At 41.2% G+C, this 16,936-nt stretch overlaps 2 protein-coding genes across 5 annotated transcripts in view; one reads left to right on the top strand and one right to left on the bottom strand.

Annotated features, from left to right (window-relative positions):
- The window catches only part of si:ch211-51h4.2, a 105,303-nt gene extending 101,224 nt beyond the window's left edge, over positions 1-4,079 (top strand). For both annotated transcript variants that reach the window (XM_041839269.1, XM_041839268.1), the window contains 5 exons: positions 1,973-2,087; positions 2,741-2,843; positions 3,073-3,142; positions 3,367-3,470; positions 3,546-4,079. In XM_041839269.1, the coding sequence (XP_041695203.1) occupies positions 1,973-2,087; positions 2,741-2,843; positions 3,073-3,142; positions 3,367-3,470; positions 3,546-3,720 (567 nt within the window). In that variant the 3' untranslated portion in view covers positions 3,721-4,079. The remainder of the gene's footprint in view (positions 1-1,972; positions 2,088-2,740; positions 2,844-3,072; positions 3,143-3,366; positions 3,471-3,545) is intronic.
- Positions 4,080-4,708: 629 nt separating this feature from the next.
- The window catches only part of LOC121533379 (F-box-like/WD repeat-containing protein TBL1XR1), a 45,266-nt gene continuing 33,038 nt past the window's right edge, over positions 4,709-16,936 (bottom strand). For 2 of the 3 annotated variants that reach the window (XM_041839266.2, XM_041839265.2), the window contains 14 exons: positions 13,444-13,546; positions 13,046-13,191; positions 10,755-10,974; positions 10,374-10,548; positions 9,818-9,959; positions 9,443-9,506; positions 9,254-9,351; positions 9,032-9,092; positions 8,698-8,819; positions 8,519-8,593; positions 8,051-8,178; positions 7,579-7,744; positions 7,224-7,325; positions 4,709-7,084 (listed from right to left, as the gene is read on the bottom strand). In XM_041839266.2, coding sequence (XP_041695200.1) covers positions 7,058-7,084; positions 7,224-7,325; positions 7,579-7,744; positions 8,051-8,178; positions 8,519-8,593; positions 8,698-8,819; positions 9,032-9,092; positions 9,254-9,351; positions 9,443-9,506; positions 9,818-9,959; positions 10,374-10,548; positions 10,755-10,974; positions 13,046-13,191; positions 13,444-13,501 — 1,584 coding nt within the window. In that variant the 5' untranslated portion in view covers positions 13,502-13,546 and the 3' untranslated portion in view covers positions 4,709-7,057. The remainder of the gene's footprint in view (positions 7,085-7,223; positions 7,326-7,578; positions 7,745-8,050; positions 8,179-8,518; positions 8,594-8,697; positions 8,820-9,031; positions 9,093-9,253; positions 9,352-9,442; positions 9,507-9,817; positions 9,960-10,373; positions 10,549-10,754; positions 10,975-13,045; positions 13,192-13,443; positions 13,547-16,936) is intronic. The other variant, XM_041839267.2, reaches the window with a different exon arrangement.

Raw genomic sequence — 16,936 nt, 5'->3', positions numbered from 1 at the left:
TATCATAGCACCACTTTTTAGGGTTTTGGATTAGGGGAGTATTGTCTGTGGAATCAACCTGTGATTTTGGCATTATTGAACATATAGTTTATTATTTTCAGATGTCATTTCATATGTATGGATATGTACAGTTTATATAGCTAACTGCCAAAATAAAGGAATCACCAACATAGTGTCTCAATAGGTAATTGGGCCACGATGAGCCAGAACAGCTTCAATGCACCTTGGCATAGATTCTACAAGTGTCTGAAACTCTATTGGAGAGATGCGACACCATTCTTCCATGAGAAATTCCATAATTTGGTGTTTTGTTGATGGTGGTGGAAAACGCTGTCACAGGCTCTGCTCCAGAATCTCCCGTAAGTGTTCAATTGGGTTGAGATCTGGTCACACACACACACACACACACACACACACACACACACACACACACACACACACACACACACACACACACACACACACACACACACACACACACACACACACACACTGTAAACCCCCTATGCTCCTTTGAGACCCCTCTTTCAAAGTCACTGAGATCTCTTCTTCTAGCCATGCTAGCCAAAATAATGGGCAACTGGGCATTTTTATACATGACCCTAAGCATGATGGGATGTTAATTGCTTGATTAACTCAGGAACCACACCTGTGTGGAAGCACCTGCTTTCAATATACTTTGTATCCCTCATTTACTCAAGTGTTTCCTTTATTTTGGCAGTTATCTGTAGATTTCATCATGAACATCTTTAGTGTCATCTAGTGGTGCTTGGTTCAAATTGCATGTTGTTTCTTTAGAATGTCTTCTGAATGTACATGCATATATGCACAATAATGAATTAAACTGGTAATATATCTAAGTTTCATACACAAGATTGAGTAAACAGAATCCTCGCCTCATCCATCTCCCCCTATTGACTGTGCATAATGTGTAGCTTGACAGGGGGTTTTGGATTTGCTGGGGTTAGATTTCAAGTAGAATTATACTCCAAAGCCCTCTTGGTGTTACCGACATTTTGTGGATCATTGAATAGTGCTTGCTGAACAACAAATGTGTACTTCACTTGCTAGGTCTAAAAGGGATGTTTGTATTATGTTTCTAGTCTGCCAATTACATATTCAAACTCTGAACTAGACTCCATTCCAGAAGACAAACTCCTATGATGTTGATACATTGTGTAATTTAATTTTAAGCGCTTTTCAAGACAACCTAAGTCAGTTTACATACACAAAATAATTAACAGGATAAAAAGCAGTACAATCACACATTAAAATGAGTAGTTATATAAAAGTAGACTAAACATAAGGACAGACTAACCAGGGAGAACACAAAACAGGACGACAGACTAACCAGGGAGAACACAAAAGAGGATGACAGACTAACCAGGGAGAACACAAAACAGGATGACAGACTAACCAGGGAGAACACAAAACAGGATGACAAACTAGCCAGGGAGAACACAAAACAGGATGACAGACTAACCAGGGAGAACACAAAACAGGATGACAGACTAACCAGGGAGAACACAAAACAGGATGACAGACTAACCAGGGAGAACACAAAACAGGATGATAGACTAACCAGGGAGAACACAAAACAGGATGACAGACTAACCAGGGAGAACACAAAACAGGATGACAGACTAACCAGGGAGAACACAAAACAGGATGACAGACTAACCAGGGAGAACACAAAACAGGATGACAGACTAACCAGGGAAGTGACTAGACAGAGGATAAAAGCTAAGACAACAGAGAATCTGGGTAAGCCTGTGTGAAGAGGTGTGTCTTTAGTGTGGACTTGAATATGTGTATGGATTGTGAGAGCCAATACAAAATAATGACAGATCATAGTTTCATTTACTTTTTATTAATTTTGTGTCAATATCCATCTGTCTTTTTAAATGGATGATTTAGATAGATGCCTATAGGTTACAGAACACTAACCACATGTCATGTTGTCACTCTACAGATAATCAGTCTGAAGTACCATCACTACTCTTGGGTGGCAGAGCTGATCCATATTTTTATTGCTATCAGTATAACAGTGTCATTTCTGGTGATGGGATCTGCCATGAAGCACACAAGTATGTTCCCTCTTAATACATCTCAATCCCTGCTGTTCTCTATGCATGGCAATGTTCTCTGAAGAGGGGGGAATACATTTTTGATAGCATGAGTTAGAGACATTGACATGCAAATCCCTTCGCCTACACCAATGGCTATTAAGGTCTAACCTCATATACGATGTACTTATGTGACCACACTCTCTGTTAGTCGGTTGTTTACTGGTAGTCAGTTTTATCTGTGTAAAGGGGTTATACAATTAATGTTAATATATAGTCATATTTAGCTAAATAGAGGGACTTGTTTTTTTATGTTTTTAGGCCTGAAAATTAGGAAAATAAGATGAACAATGAATATAATATAATTTTCCTAAATGTTAAGTTGGCTCAGGCTGAGAAAGTAATTTAAATGATTCAGCATAACATCTCTATTTTCAAAATATCTGCAATAAATCACGTTTCACGGTAGCACAATTATGCCTTTCATTGATGTGGCTATGTGGCATCATTATCTCTCCTTTTTCCAGTCAAGAGGGAACAAAATACTCAATGATATGAATCATGAAAAATACCAATTGCATGTATTTACATGTACAATTGTATAAACCCAGGGCTTTAAGAAGCTGTAGATTTCGTGCCTTGTAGGTACATTGTGTTTGGTTGTTTTGTTTCAGTTGATGGACTTGTGAACTCACACTGGAACACAAAGTTGGAATCGATGTCTAAAGTCTGGGAGAGGACATTACCACAGAGCTTCCACAGATGCAGTTCAAGAGGGTATACAGTTCTACTTCTCCGTCTGGTTTTGAATTCCTCCCATCACAAGATGATTTCACAGGCCGTTTGCTTTCTCACTCGCTGACCATTACCACTCCCATAAAAATAGAATATTTCTCTGCCCCTGTAATAGAAACGGTTATGAAGCATTCAGGATGCTTACTTTTACTAATTAAGTTGATTTCATGATATTAACCAAACAATCCATGTTGTCTTTTCTCCTTGACAGCCTTGCCAATGGGCTCATATCTCTGCTTGCATTTGGAATCATTTTTATTGTCTCTTCGTGTGATCCAAGGGTAAGTGCCTCATTCTTCATCCTGCTACAGCAAAATAAAATGAGTCACCTGTTCCTATCACTTCATTTCTAACTGGATCTAGGCAAGAGTAGGAATTTGTGCTTGATTGCTGTTTCAAACTATTCGCATGAGCTATGCTTATCAAGTATCCAAACCAGTTATTATGGTATGTAGGAACATAAGGATAATACAGCAAGCTATATTTATGTGTACCCTTTAACTAGGGATTTGTGGTGATGTTGGACAAAGTGGTGTCTTTCTCTTTGAACACTGAAGTTGGGTTGTTCATCTTTGTGATGCTGCGAGCCTCCAGATCAGAGCGATTTCAGTGAGTAGCCTACTGTTTTATCAGTGATACAGAAAACGAGTTCCTACAGGTTCTCATCTCTTCCTCTCCTCCCAGACACCTGACTGTGCCTCTGCCCGTGGGCCAGCGGGTCTTCCAACTCCACTGGACCCTGCCTGTTTACTTCCTGTTCGCTGTGGCCTACGATGTCATCCAGAGCATCGTAGAGATAGCAGAGCACAATTTACAGCACTCCTCCCAACCTCTCCTCGCCAACTCTTCTCTGAGCTGAGCACTACTGTGAAGGATAGACGGTAGCCACGAGCCTGGGAGCCGTGTGGTGGTGATTACAATGCTGTGTTCATTTGCCCATTCATGGACTTCATGCAGCTTCCTCTCGAACATTAACAGCATCAGGGATGTCTCCTACGGTCAACTATTTCATGTACTGTAAAGGGCTCGATTCAATTAGATCCGCTTTAGTCAACATCCGCATAGCGGTTGTTTTGGCGGTGGCAGAGATGGAACTGCGTTAGCTGTCAAATCCAAAAATGGCTCCATGCATTACACCTAAAGTGGACATTGCCATTGGCTGCACGAAGTCGCATTAACAGAAATCCAGCCTTGTTTACAAGTTGGAACACTGGAATATGAGATGTAATCTACACCTCCATTAGGATGATAGAAATCCTCATTATTTAGTTTAATGATTTTCAATTTGAGCGTCATTATTTCAATATAGCCTACACTTTCTTATTCTGAACTTCTAAAGAGAGTTGGGCGGGTGTGGCTTTGTGACAATGGAGGAAGAGCAGCTGCTCACCGATTTGATGGCTCCGATGCAGTTCCACCTCCGACATCACCAAAACATACACTATGAGGGTGTCTGCCATCGCCAGTTAACGCTTGATCTGATTGAATCTAGGTCTAAGTTTTGTTTCCATGTAATTGTTTTCAGAGGGCTGTATTGAATTACCAGCAGTCATGCTGTTAGGGAGTCTTTACAGCTCAATATATGCATTGTTTAACAGCATAACCAGAGAATATACAATTATTTTAAATGTACAGACTGGTGCGTCATCAAAACAGCCAATAACTGGTATGATGCCACAGCATGATGTCTGAGATCACCGTATTGAAAAGTTGCCTACAGCTTCTTTCCCCACAAATAATGCTTTCATATTTATGTATCTAACTAGCTTACACATTTGACTTTGGGGTTTTAGAACATGTTTAGAATAAACAGATAAACAAGGGGAAAATCCAATAAAAAAGCTATATAAATATCAAAATATATTTTATTCTGGACTTTTTTTCAGATCTGGTTCAAATTACAACAGATCAATGCAATGCAAGGAGAATCTGCAAAAACACATTTTGACTTGAGAAACCATGGGTGGGGTGTGGGCACTCATGATGCAATGTGGAACCAAAGAATCATTAACTGGAACTCCATACTGTACTTGATTATCTCCAATAATCTTACGTTTTACTCCTTTAGGCTACAAAGAAATATGAATTACAAAAGTTTTAAAAGAGTACAAAATGTCCTGAGGACATACACATCATAAGAATATGATTAGAATTCAGGTAGTGAAAATGAAGGGCAAAGCAGACACTAGGACAGCAGATTTATCATAAAAGAAAACCTAAAATAACCTTCCACTGTCATAAGACTGTATAATAAATAGTGTGCAGATGGTACAATCTACTTAGAGTAGACAGTTTTTACAGATTTAAAAGGACTACACTCTGTATAAAATGCACATTTATGGGCTGGTTGCACAGACTCTGATTAAACCTACTCTAATAATAAACATCCTCAATGTTTCAATTGAAAGTGCTTTTTGAGACCAGGAGTAGGCTTCATATGGGCCCATGCATCTGCCCCTATACGTGTAGTGATATCCCAAAAAATTAACCGCTAACATATGTCTTAAACCAGGGGAACAAGGAATCCTGGCCATCACAGTTGCTGCTGGATCCTCACATTTCCATCAACCCAAAACCTCATTCTGCCATCTGTAAAATAATACGGCTTTGTTTAAAAAAAACAAACAAAAAACTACATTTAACAGGATATCTAGAATGTAATTGGTGAATATTCAGATTACTCCCATTTCAAATTAGGATTGTTGAAAGTCATCAAAAATGATTTCAACTATTGATTGATTACTGTCCATTAGGGGAATTCTCTTCTCATAATGATTTGAAAAGATACATTTACATGAATGTGTGATACCACACAGTGTCACGTCTTTAAAAGGATATGCTTCAAATTCTTTTGAACTACTTTTTAAATATTGAGCAGCACAAAAATAATGTATATGGTGTATGTTACTCCATATGATGTCTGATTCCTTGCCCAACACCCAGACTTGCTTTAAGATGATATATTTCCTCTGAAAACAGCATTGCTTGTGATCCAAATAACCTCTGTCAATATCTAGTTTGGGAAATCATCTATGGGACTTGAGTGAAAAACTTTGCCTAATCAACATGTAAACCATTTTGAGTAAAAGCCTAATGGATGTTTTGTTGTGACAAATGATACATCAGCAATATGAAATGTATCTGGAAATTATCAGCTAAGTTTTCATTAGAAGAATACAAAACTTAAAGCAAGTCTTCCCTTTTTGCTACACTATATGTTGTAAAAGGGGCCTCAGTTTGCCAGGTGGAAGCACTCTGTGGTGAAAGGTCCAGTGGACATCACAGTTCCAATCATTCACACTGGAGGGGGGAACAGTCATTGGGTACTGACTCGTCTGCTTCTCTTCTTTAACCGATCCAATACTGGATGTTTCCACATGATAGCTACAGCAGTACAGCTTTGTCCAGGGGGGAATCATGGAACGTTTTTCTAGCTCCATCGAGGGTGCACAAACCAACCATAAAAATGGTTTTCAAGCATCCAGCTGTACAATGCCTCTTCTTTCATGTGCACCCATGTTAATTTGTAATAATATTAAGTCAGGAGAATCAATGTCTCCTGTAGAGGAAATAATAAAAACTACTGCATTTAGATGTCAACAGTACAACCGATGTAAACAGTAAAAACTACAATTGAAAAAAAATCCCCATATTGTTTTGAACCACAAAGCGTACATTACCAAATACAATTTTTTTAAAGAACTGTTTTGTGAGTGTGTATAAAAAGAGAACTCCTTCACTTCATGCAGCTGTGACCCAAAAACATTAACTTAAACGCTGAAATTATTGAAATTATTTTTAAAAACCTAACTGCCTGCCGCAGGATGGGAAAGCCGATATGTCTGTACACAGAGACTGAACTACCAACAAAGTTAAAAATAATTTTTTTTGTCTTGATGAGCATGGTTTAAAGATCAAAAAGCAAAATAGCTTCCAAATTTTGGTACATATACGGATCTGTTTTTTTTTCTTGTTTTTTTGTTTTTTTTTGTCTGTGTCCCTTTAATGTCTCTGGAAGGATTTGCTGCACAGATTGTGTCCTTGCTCCTGAATCTGCTGTGTCGGGGTTAATGGTGCTTGTTTCTGGTCTGTAGTGGCCGGCCATGGTTCAGAGGGACTAGCAGTACATGGGGCAGGGACAGTTATTTTGGCTATGTACACATTCATTGTCGGTCCATGGCTTCCAACAAGCAGTGTTACTTCCGCAGATCTAATACACAAACCTGAAAAACAAGAGATAGGCTTTTTAATATATATTATGACCAGTATATCTCAGAGTGATAAACCCTTAAAAATGTTATGCTGACACATTTGTATTTATTTTCATGAAGTATATGAAAATGCTAAAATATTTGTACTCACAGATCCATCTGATGCACTTGCTCCCACTTTGTCACCTGCTGCATTCCAGCAAACTTCAAAGATTCCCCCTGTCCCCCTGTAACTATGGACTAAAGCACCAGTCTGTGGAAAGGGAAGCGAAGACAGTTTTATCGTCTCAGATCAACAACCACAAGCCACAGGCTAAACCATAGCTTGCTTAGATTTAAATCCATTCGAAAGCCTAATTAAAGTATCCAAAATAAGCACTACCACTGACCTAAGTAACTAACTGCATAGAACTACAGGAAGCTAATAGGTAATATCACTAACAGTTCTCCGCTCCATGCAAGGCAGATAGCAGGACAGTGTCGGGATAGATGGTGTCAGACTGTACCTGCGTGTTCCAGATGTGAACACACTTGTCGAAGGAGCCGCTGGCCAGATGCCTGCCGTCAGGGCTGAAGGCCACACTGTAGACAGGCTCCTGGTGTTTGGTTAGCGTGTGAATGCAGATACCTCGGTCCACATCCCACAGCCGCACCGTCGAATCAAAGGACGCGCTGCAGGGAACACAGGAAAAACACTAATCGATTCTGCCTCTTCCACAGAAGCAATACTTAGCTCATAGTCATAGCTGACTTCAAACATAAAGCCCCAATTCAGCAGGATGAAAACTGGGGCAATTCAGGTGAAGAATTTTGGTTCAGGGCACAAAGACAGTGTGGCTGGCCCAGAAACAGTGTAGTCATCAGTCTATTACCCTGTAACAGGGCCACATCGCTGTTATCACAGCCAGTAATGCTGCTTTCACATCCAAACTAATGAATGCCCACATAGAGGGCGCAGCAGTGCTTCTGTTTCAGTACCTGGCAAGCATGAGATTGGCATTGGGGTTGTTGGTTCCAGGACCGGTTGGGCTCCATTTGATAGTGTAGATCTCTTTGCTGTGAGCTTGCAGGTCATGAACGCACGTGTCCTGTTTCATACTCCAGATCTAGCATGGTAAAATTACATGATTGTTAACTTGATGGTGACTATCCAAAACGCTGAATGTTCAGATAGATAAGAATATTTGGTTGGTTTTATACTTGGTTTATTTTTCAGGTCGACAATTTGTTGAGTGGTATTCATCACAATTGAAACTAAGAAAATTATAGAGTGATATATACTAAACATGAATTATTTGAATTTCTGGTATATAATCCAGAGCAAAACATTACAAAGTGCACATCTATTTATATAATTTATTTAACAGGGACAGTAATCAACAACACTGACAATACTAAAGTGTAAGAGTGCTGGACGTAGCTAGACAGTTTTAATTCATATCTTACCTTCAGCGTCATGTCGTCTGAGCAGGAGGCCAGCAGGTTACCGGTTGGATCCCATTTGATTGCATTTACTTCATTCTGGAGCGGAGGGGAGCAGAGTTATCAGAACAGACAGAGGAGGTAACGCCTCTAACCCAGAGAAAACTGGACAAATTGGCTGTGGGGTGATAGGGCTGACTTACTGTGTGTCCTTGGAATGTCTTGATGGGCCTGTCCTGGCCAAGCTTACACACATGGATGCACATGTCTGTACTGCAGGAGGCAAACGTGTTGTTGCTCTGCCAGTCCACATCCAAAGCAGGGGCTGTTGAGTCACAACAAGAGGAGGAGCGGAAGAAAACGCAATGAATAAACAACATAGAACTCTACTTCTTTCTTTCTGTGCTTGACAGAAACTAGGAATGAGTCGGCACAAAAATACCCTTACTGTATATATTCATGTAAGTATGTACCGATACATGTCTAGTAAGGGTTAATGGAGAGTCAGGAAAGAAGCCATTGGATAATTCAGTGCACCTGAATGGAACGGGAACTGCTGCTTGGCTTCTCCTGTGTGAGCATCCCATATGATTGTAGTCTGGAGGGAGAAACGCACACAAAGAAAAACATCTCAATTAGAACACGCCTGAGAATAACAGAATGTTATTTTAGTCCTGAATACCAGAAGAGGTGAATGAGTCATCATAGCATTTCAAGTCTTGAGCTCATAACAAAAAGAAAAGGCTGTTGGGTTCTTACCTTATCTACTCCGGCACTAAGAATGAAGTTTCCTTTCTTGTTCCATTTCAATGCAAAAATGGGACCTTTGTGTTGACCCAGGGTACTGGCAAGATTACCTAGTGTTCAAATCATTTATATTAGAGAGGCAACAGTTTCGGAAACTGACAACATGTTAAGTTGAAAAAGCAGGAAAAAGAGGCAACCCACCATCCTTTGTCCAGATCCTGGCAAATCCATCATATGAGCCGGTTGCTAGTAACGTACCCTCACTCTGTCAGGGGGAAGAGGTAGAATACATATCAATTAAGTTAAACATCAGCATAGGCACATCATTCTGCACAATGAAACGTCCCCTTGCCAGGATAACAAGGGCACAGTACAACTAAACAATATCACACCTAAAAAATATTTGGAGTAATTCAAATATTTAAAATATAAAAGCAGTTTGAAGCGGCTCCTAGTAACAGCATTCAGAACAGGAGCAGTGGACACAAGTGGAAATAAAGTTATGGAATGTGTGAGGGGGGAACATAGAGCAGGGGTGTGTGTGTGTGTGTGTGTGTGTGTAGACCCTTGACTCACATTCCAGTCTAATGACGTGACGTCTTTGTTGCTGGGGACATCCTGGCCTCCCTCCCGTATGCAGTGCCTCAGTACAAGCTGCGTGGAGCTGCTGGTGCTGTTCTCACTCAGGTTCCAGATCCGCGCCGTCGAGTCCCCAGACCTGCACCAGGGAGGGGAGGGACAGTCAGCACAATACAACAACAAAATAGAAACACAGAAAGGTCCTGGGTCACGTATTCATTCAATTAGGGTTGCAAAATTATGTTAACTTTCCCATAATTCCCAGGTTTTCCAGACATCCCGGTTGGAAGATTCACGGAATCAGGAAGAAATAAGTTGGAAATCCAGATGCTACAACCAGCATTTCTGGAAAATTGGGATTTTTGGGAAAGTTACCAGAATCTTGCAACTCTAACCAGGATACAGATCGAAATAGGACTTTAATTATTTGGGCTTAATGCAATAACCTCTGAAAGTGACTGATATTATCTCAGCTTCCTCAGTGTTGGCAGTAAATTAACCTTGTCAGCAGTAACAGTAAGGAAGAGCGCGCGAGAGATAGACAGACACTGACCCGGAGGCGAGCAGGTCGGAGACAGGGTTCCAGGCGCAGATGAACACCTCTGACTCATGACCTCGGAGCACCATCGCTTTGTTTTGGGGAATCTCCATGTCCCCGTCCACCTCCATCAAGTCTACATGGTTGTCTGTATGGCACACAGAGAGCACCTCATCAGCATGTGCATGATCTGAATAACAAAACATCCAGTATTGGCATTGACTCCTTACATTACATTCTCAACCACAACAATGATTTTCAAAATAACAGAACATGCACAAACTAGCCATAAGGAGCGAACTCATAGCAGCATTTTTTTAGGGACATTATCCTCTTCCTCTCTCTGTACGTTATGGTTAATAAACACTAAGCCCAGGGCCGTGGACTGAGACTCACTAGCTAAGGCGTGCGCTCCGTTCTCCTCGCCGTTGGCCGTGTTCTCTCCGTTCTTGGCGTTGGCCGTCATGTTGGTGGCGTTGACCGGTGGGGCCTGGGCCGCATGCTGCTGGGCTAGCTTGTCTCGGTAGGCCTGCTGCCGCGTCTGCACCACGTCCGGCATTACCGCATCGATGAGCGACAGGGACTCGATCGGCCGCCCGTCAAACAGCGTACCGTCCTGGGGACAGCAGACAAGCTGGTTAGACTCAAATCAAACTGCTAAATAACTACTGTAGCTGTAAGCAATGGTAGGTTAAATCCAGTTGAGGCTGCTGAGGGGAGGACGGCTCCTAATAATGGCTGGAACAGAGTAAATGGAATGGCATCAAACACATGGAAACCATGTGTTTGATATAATAAATAAATAAATAATATGCCATTTAGCAGACGCTTTTATCCAAAGCGACTTACAGTCATGCGTGCATACATTTTTTGTGTATGGGTGGTCCCAGGGATCGAACCCACTACCTTGGCGTTACAAGCGCCGTGCTCTACCAGCTGAGCTACAGAGGACCACTAAGTGTCTGTGATTATGGCCAGGTGTGGCCTGATATCATTGGTTAATTCACAGATAAACAAAAAACATACAAAACATGTATATAAACTAGTGACCCGCAGTGTTGGGCATTATACCCTGATGAAGACAGCCCGTCTGTCGAAACGCTGGTCATTAGGTTATTAAATTATTGCATCTGAGCTCCCAGAGTGTGTGCACACCCGTCGCTATGGGCCCGCCCCCAAAAATGCTTGTGCCCCCCCACTTGAGGGAATGTATTATTAAATATATGTACAGTAGGCTAATAATAATTGTGTACTGCCCTCCCATGCATTTCATATGCCCCCCCTTAAGACTGAGGTCTGGCGACCCTGTGTGTGTCTCTCCTTTTCTTTTTCAAACGACATCTACCAAAAGCATAATCCATTTCCCTGCATTGTCTGCTTCACGATAGTATATGACCCTTAAAGTAGCCTTTTAAAATAGCGACACCTGCTGACCGATTGATACCAAATGCCTTCTCCATTCCACAGAAATCACAGTTATAGTCAATATTCAGCTTGAATCTTTCCAAAACCATTTCACAGGATAAATTCTACGTAAAATGTTAAATGAAACTTCCTTTACCTTGTTCCTGATACAATATTTGTTAGGAATTTTCCATGCTTTCCCCCATTGTATATCCATATTGGAAGTTGTCTGGGCTGATGTATACAGATTCTGATAAAACTGGGCAACATGCTGGGAGATTTATTTTGGATTTTCATTGGGAGTATTATTGATCATTAATTTACATATAGAAGTCATTTCGCCTGCCTTTTTTCTAAATTAAAGAAAAATACAAAATATATCTCCATCTTTTTTTGTCTTGATCTTACAAACACTCCCCGGGCCGTTTCCTCGTAGATACAGTCTAACTGCATTTGCAGTGATGATAGCTCCAGTAATTCCTGATTAATTAGATCTGTTTTTTTTTGTATAATCCATTATTCCCTTTATGATGCTATATTCTTTCTCTCTCTTGGCATGAGCAATTTCTTTCCCCATTGAAATAGCCAAAAGCCTTATATCAAATTTCATTACTTCCCAGTAACTTCCAAACATATTCTTAACACACGCACAGTTCCAATATTTGTCAACAATTCCTGCTACTTCCTTCTTAAATACTGCATTCTCTAGTAAAGTCTTATTCAATTTCCAGTGACTTTTACTAACTTTTTTTTGTTGACAAACCATGCATATTTATCTTCATTGAAATCCCTTTGTGGTCTGTTAAAATGGATGTTTCAATTAAGACTGTCTCAACCTTGTCAGCTTCAGATATCAGCCAGAAATCAATACGGGATTCTATAGATACAGCTTTGATACTCCATGTAAACATAATCTTATCTGGGGACAGACTAATTCCGCTCCAGCCATTACCACGAGCCCGTTCTCCCCAATTAAGGTGCCACCAACCTCCTGTGACTCAAATGAAAGGATAAAACACTGTAAAACAAATCACTGGAGAACCATCTATTAAAATGTAATAATGCAAATGTATTATAAAGCTAAATTTGTTGATAACTGCATAATAACTGAAGAGCAGAAACCTAGCACTGCATTCATATGCTTTCTGATTTGTGATCAAACTGATGTGGATTTCTGCATTTAATCACAGTTGCTGGGCTTGCAGTAATAAAGTCCACTGATTCCCTGATAAGATGTGATGCTGTGATAATAATGACTTGTGTGAATGAGGAGATGAGCTCACCTCATTAATGCTGACTTCAGCCTCCACGTACTGCAGGCCCTTCTGTATGATGGAGATGAGGGCAGCAGGGGGCACCAGGGCTCCATTGATGTTAGACTGACTGATGTGGCTCTCTATGCCAAACGTGAAGGCTGAGTGGGAAAACCCTGTCGGGGAGGCATGAGCAGCAGGTCAGGAGGCAGCATATTACACAGAGCAGATCCCTCCCTCTGGTGCCTCTGGAAATGGCACACTTCAAATAGCTCTGTGGTTGTTCTCAGAGTGCACATTTTCAGGGCACCCTTTAATAGCTATAGAACATTATATAAGGAGAATATACGGTACATTATTTAGACAGCTGTCTGGCTTAAATTGCGTTTGTTTCCAGATGTGTGGTTGAAGCATCAGATTGAGCCTACCTGACTCCTGTAGGTATCTGTACACCAGGAAGTTGACCTCATCACTGCTTATGCTCATCTTTATACCTGGTTACACCATGAGGTCAGCAAACAGGACACAGGCCTGGAGGGAAGGGAAGGGAGGAGGTGGTGAGACAGCTGTTTTATCCAAACTCAGAGCAACATATTTTCACACTACACCAATCACACTACATAGTGCTGCTAAGTAAGAACTGAAGCTAGGGCTGGAGAGTGGAGACTTCCTCCCAGAAGATGCCACTACCACTTACACATTGTCTGTGTACAAAAATCCTTTCACAATCTACTGTACACACAGTTCACACCAGGGCAGGGCAGTGGTGACCTGCTGTTGGGGGCTAACTGTGGACAGGAGCAGCAGCACTGCTACAGTGAGTCTCTCTAGCATGGCAAATAACAAGGCGCAGTACCCATTTCCGCCATCACACCGCAGTGGCACTGTTGAGTTAAGCATAATCTCAGGGTCTCTGTTGACAGTGTGTGTGTGAGTGGGGGATGGGAAGGAAGGGGATTCTCTTTCCATAGCGGAGCTGTGCTCTGGGCTCTGATGTGGTCCATCAATGACAGCAGTGGAGTTTATCTCAGCCAGGTCTGACTCGGAGTAGCACAGGGCTAGTCTGGGACCTTGCAGAATCTTGGTAGTGACAAACAAGCAAGCATGGGCATGACCACAGAATGGACAGTCTGTCTTAACTGTGTTCATTCATTCAGAGGGACATAGAACAGGAGCACAAACATCCTTCTCTCTGGAGAAACCACTTCAGGACCTGTGCTACTGGTGTTTCACAAGAGTCTGACACATCTGAAATAACGAATCAATACACGAGTACAAAACACAAACCAAAAGGTTCCATAGGATTAAAACGGGTCACTTTCTGTAACTAGGCTATGTTATGTGCTGAGCAATTCCCATTAAGGAGCAGCATTGCAGAACTGTACATTCACCCAAAGATACCTCACATCTGAAGAGCCATATTGCCGGTAGAATACTGGAGCACATTCTAATTTCCATGTCAAAACATAGCATAACCATAACAGAACTCTACAGAGGAGGTGCAATCTTAGTAGTCCTAGCTACTGAAGATGGTATTATTGAGGACGTTTCAATGCCTTGTCGACCATCATCAATTCTCTTAAGAGAAGTGTAGGCCTATTCTTGACAAAAACTGTCATAGGATGTGGTTTGTTTGCAAACCCAACAGAATTTTGTAATCTGCTCTTATACTTGAACACACCCCTACAGACGTAGTTCATTCTCTTTTCATCGCCATATCAAAGTGATGAGGTGTTGGTCTATTTTGAGAGAGTGAGAGAGCACAGCTGTAGAGATGGAGCACTTCACTTTCCCTTCCTGTAAAATAAATGTACGCCTCTGCCCCATCTTCAGTCTCCGAAATTACGTTGTTTACAACTTGCACATATCCCGAAGTGATTGTGATTGTGGTAGGCATTTCATATGATCTTCTAAGGTGTATATCCGTGGTCTTCTATACTTTTAACAATTGACATAAAACACTGGTTCAGACGTTTCTGTCCTGCATGATGTCCGATCATGCCACTTTTACAGCCATTGTTCTAGAATAGAGCATACATGTAGAGGTGTGACGATAAACCAAAAATGATCGACACCGACCATACAAATCACTTATCGCAGGCAATTTTCTGATATCGTTCATTACGATAAGTATAATATAATAATAATATGCCATTTAGCAGACGCTTTTATCCAAAGCGACTTACAGTCATGCGTGCATACATTTTTGTGTATGGGTGGTCCCGGGGATCGAACCCACTACCTTGGCGTTACAAGCGCCGTGCTCTACCAGCTGAGCTACAGAGGACCACGATAAGTAGCCTATACTAGAGAAATGTGAAGTTTGAAATGAAATAAGTTTGCTAATATGGGTTATTGTTAAATGGGACAATTGATGGCTACAACCATCAAACTAGTTGTAGTAGTTTAAAGGATAACAAAGTAAACTGTGGTGCACATTAATGTTATAAACTTAGCGTTCTATTATCGTTATTGAATCAATTCAGGCAATTTATCTCAATATGGATTTTTGGCCATATGGCCCTGCTCTAATAGAACATAACATGCACATTGCCTATGGAGCCGAGCTGACTCACGTTGTAGGCACAACTATTGTTTCATACTGAGACAGACAGAGCGACTTACCTCAGAATGCTTTAAATCGAGCTAAAAAGTAGGCTACACATATACCCACAGATACACACACACAGATGAAAACACAAATGCACGCATGTGCACACACATATGGGCACACACAAAAACAAACACACTTGACCTACATGCCACACGCTAGCAGTGTCACAGCAGATTAAAGATTGATGTGGCGGATAAAGTGCCTTGTGATGCTACAACAACAACAACAACAACAACAACACACTCCAGTGTGCAGGGGAAACAGGATACAGAAACTGACCGGTCATCTATCTTGACCTAGGCCTACTTTTACAGTTTAGTTCCTACCTGGCAATGTTGTGCATGAGGGGAATATGCTAGTATGGGGGGAAGGGTGCATTGATGCATTGTAAGAGTCTGCTAACTAGGGTGGGGAAATAAAACGAAAAATAAAAATAAAAAGAACTGATGTAAAATATACTGTGTCTGTAAAATGTATATAGTATGTATCAACTGGAAGTAGAAGCCTAAGTACTGTTGTCCATTAGTTTACTCCAATTAGGGGAGGGATGGTAGGGTTAGGGGAAAATAATAAAGCAGAAAAATATATATTTAAAAAATAATATATTTTCCTGCTTTATTATTTTCCCCTAACCCTACCATCCCTCCCATATATATATATATATATATATATATATATATATATATAAAATGCCCCTTTTTCAGGACCCTGTCTTTCAAAGATAATTAGTAAAAATCTAAATAACTTCACAGATCTTCATTGTAAAGGGTTTAAACACTGTTTCCCATGCTTGTTCAATGAACCAAAAACAATTAATGAACATGCACCTGTGGAACGGTCGTTAAGACACTAACAGCTTACAGACGGTAGGCAATTAAGGTCACAGTTATGAAAACTTAGGACACTAAAGAGGCCTTTCTACTGACTCTGAAAAACACCAAAAGAAAGATGCCCAGGATCCCTGCTCATCTGTGTGAACGTGCCTTAGGCATGCTGCAAGGAGGCATGAGGACTGCAGATGTGGCCAGGGAAATAAATTGCAATGTCCGTACTGTGAGACGCCTAAGACAGCACTACAGGGAGAAAGGACGGACAGCTGATCGTCCTCGCAGTGACAGACCACGTGTAACAACACCTGCACAGGATCGGTACATCCGAACATCACACCTGCGGGACAGGTACAGGATGGCAACAACAACTGCCCGAGTTACACCAGGAACACACAATCCCTCCATCAGTGCTCAGACTGTCCGCAATAGGCTGAGAGAGGCTGGACTGATGGCTTGTAGGCCTGTTGTCTGGTCCCA

This window comes from Coregonus clupeaformis, chromosome 20 (assembly GCF_020615455.1).
Source record: "Coregonus clupeaformis isolate EN_2021a chromosome 20, ASM2061545v1, whole genome shotgun sequence".
NCBI lineage: Eukaryota > Metazoa > Chordata > Actinopteri > Salmoniformes > Salmonidae > Coregonus > Coregonus clupeaformis.
Note: the sequence above shows the minus strand (reverse complement) of the source record. Positions and strands in the feature narration are given on the sequence as shown.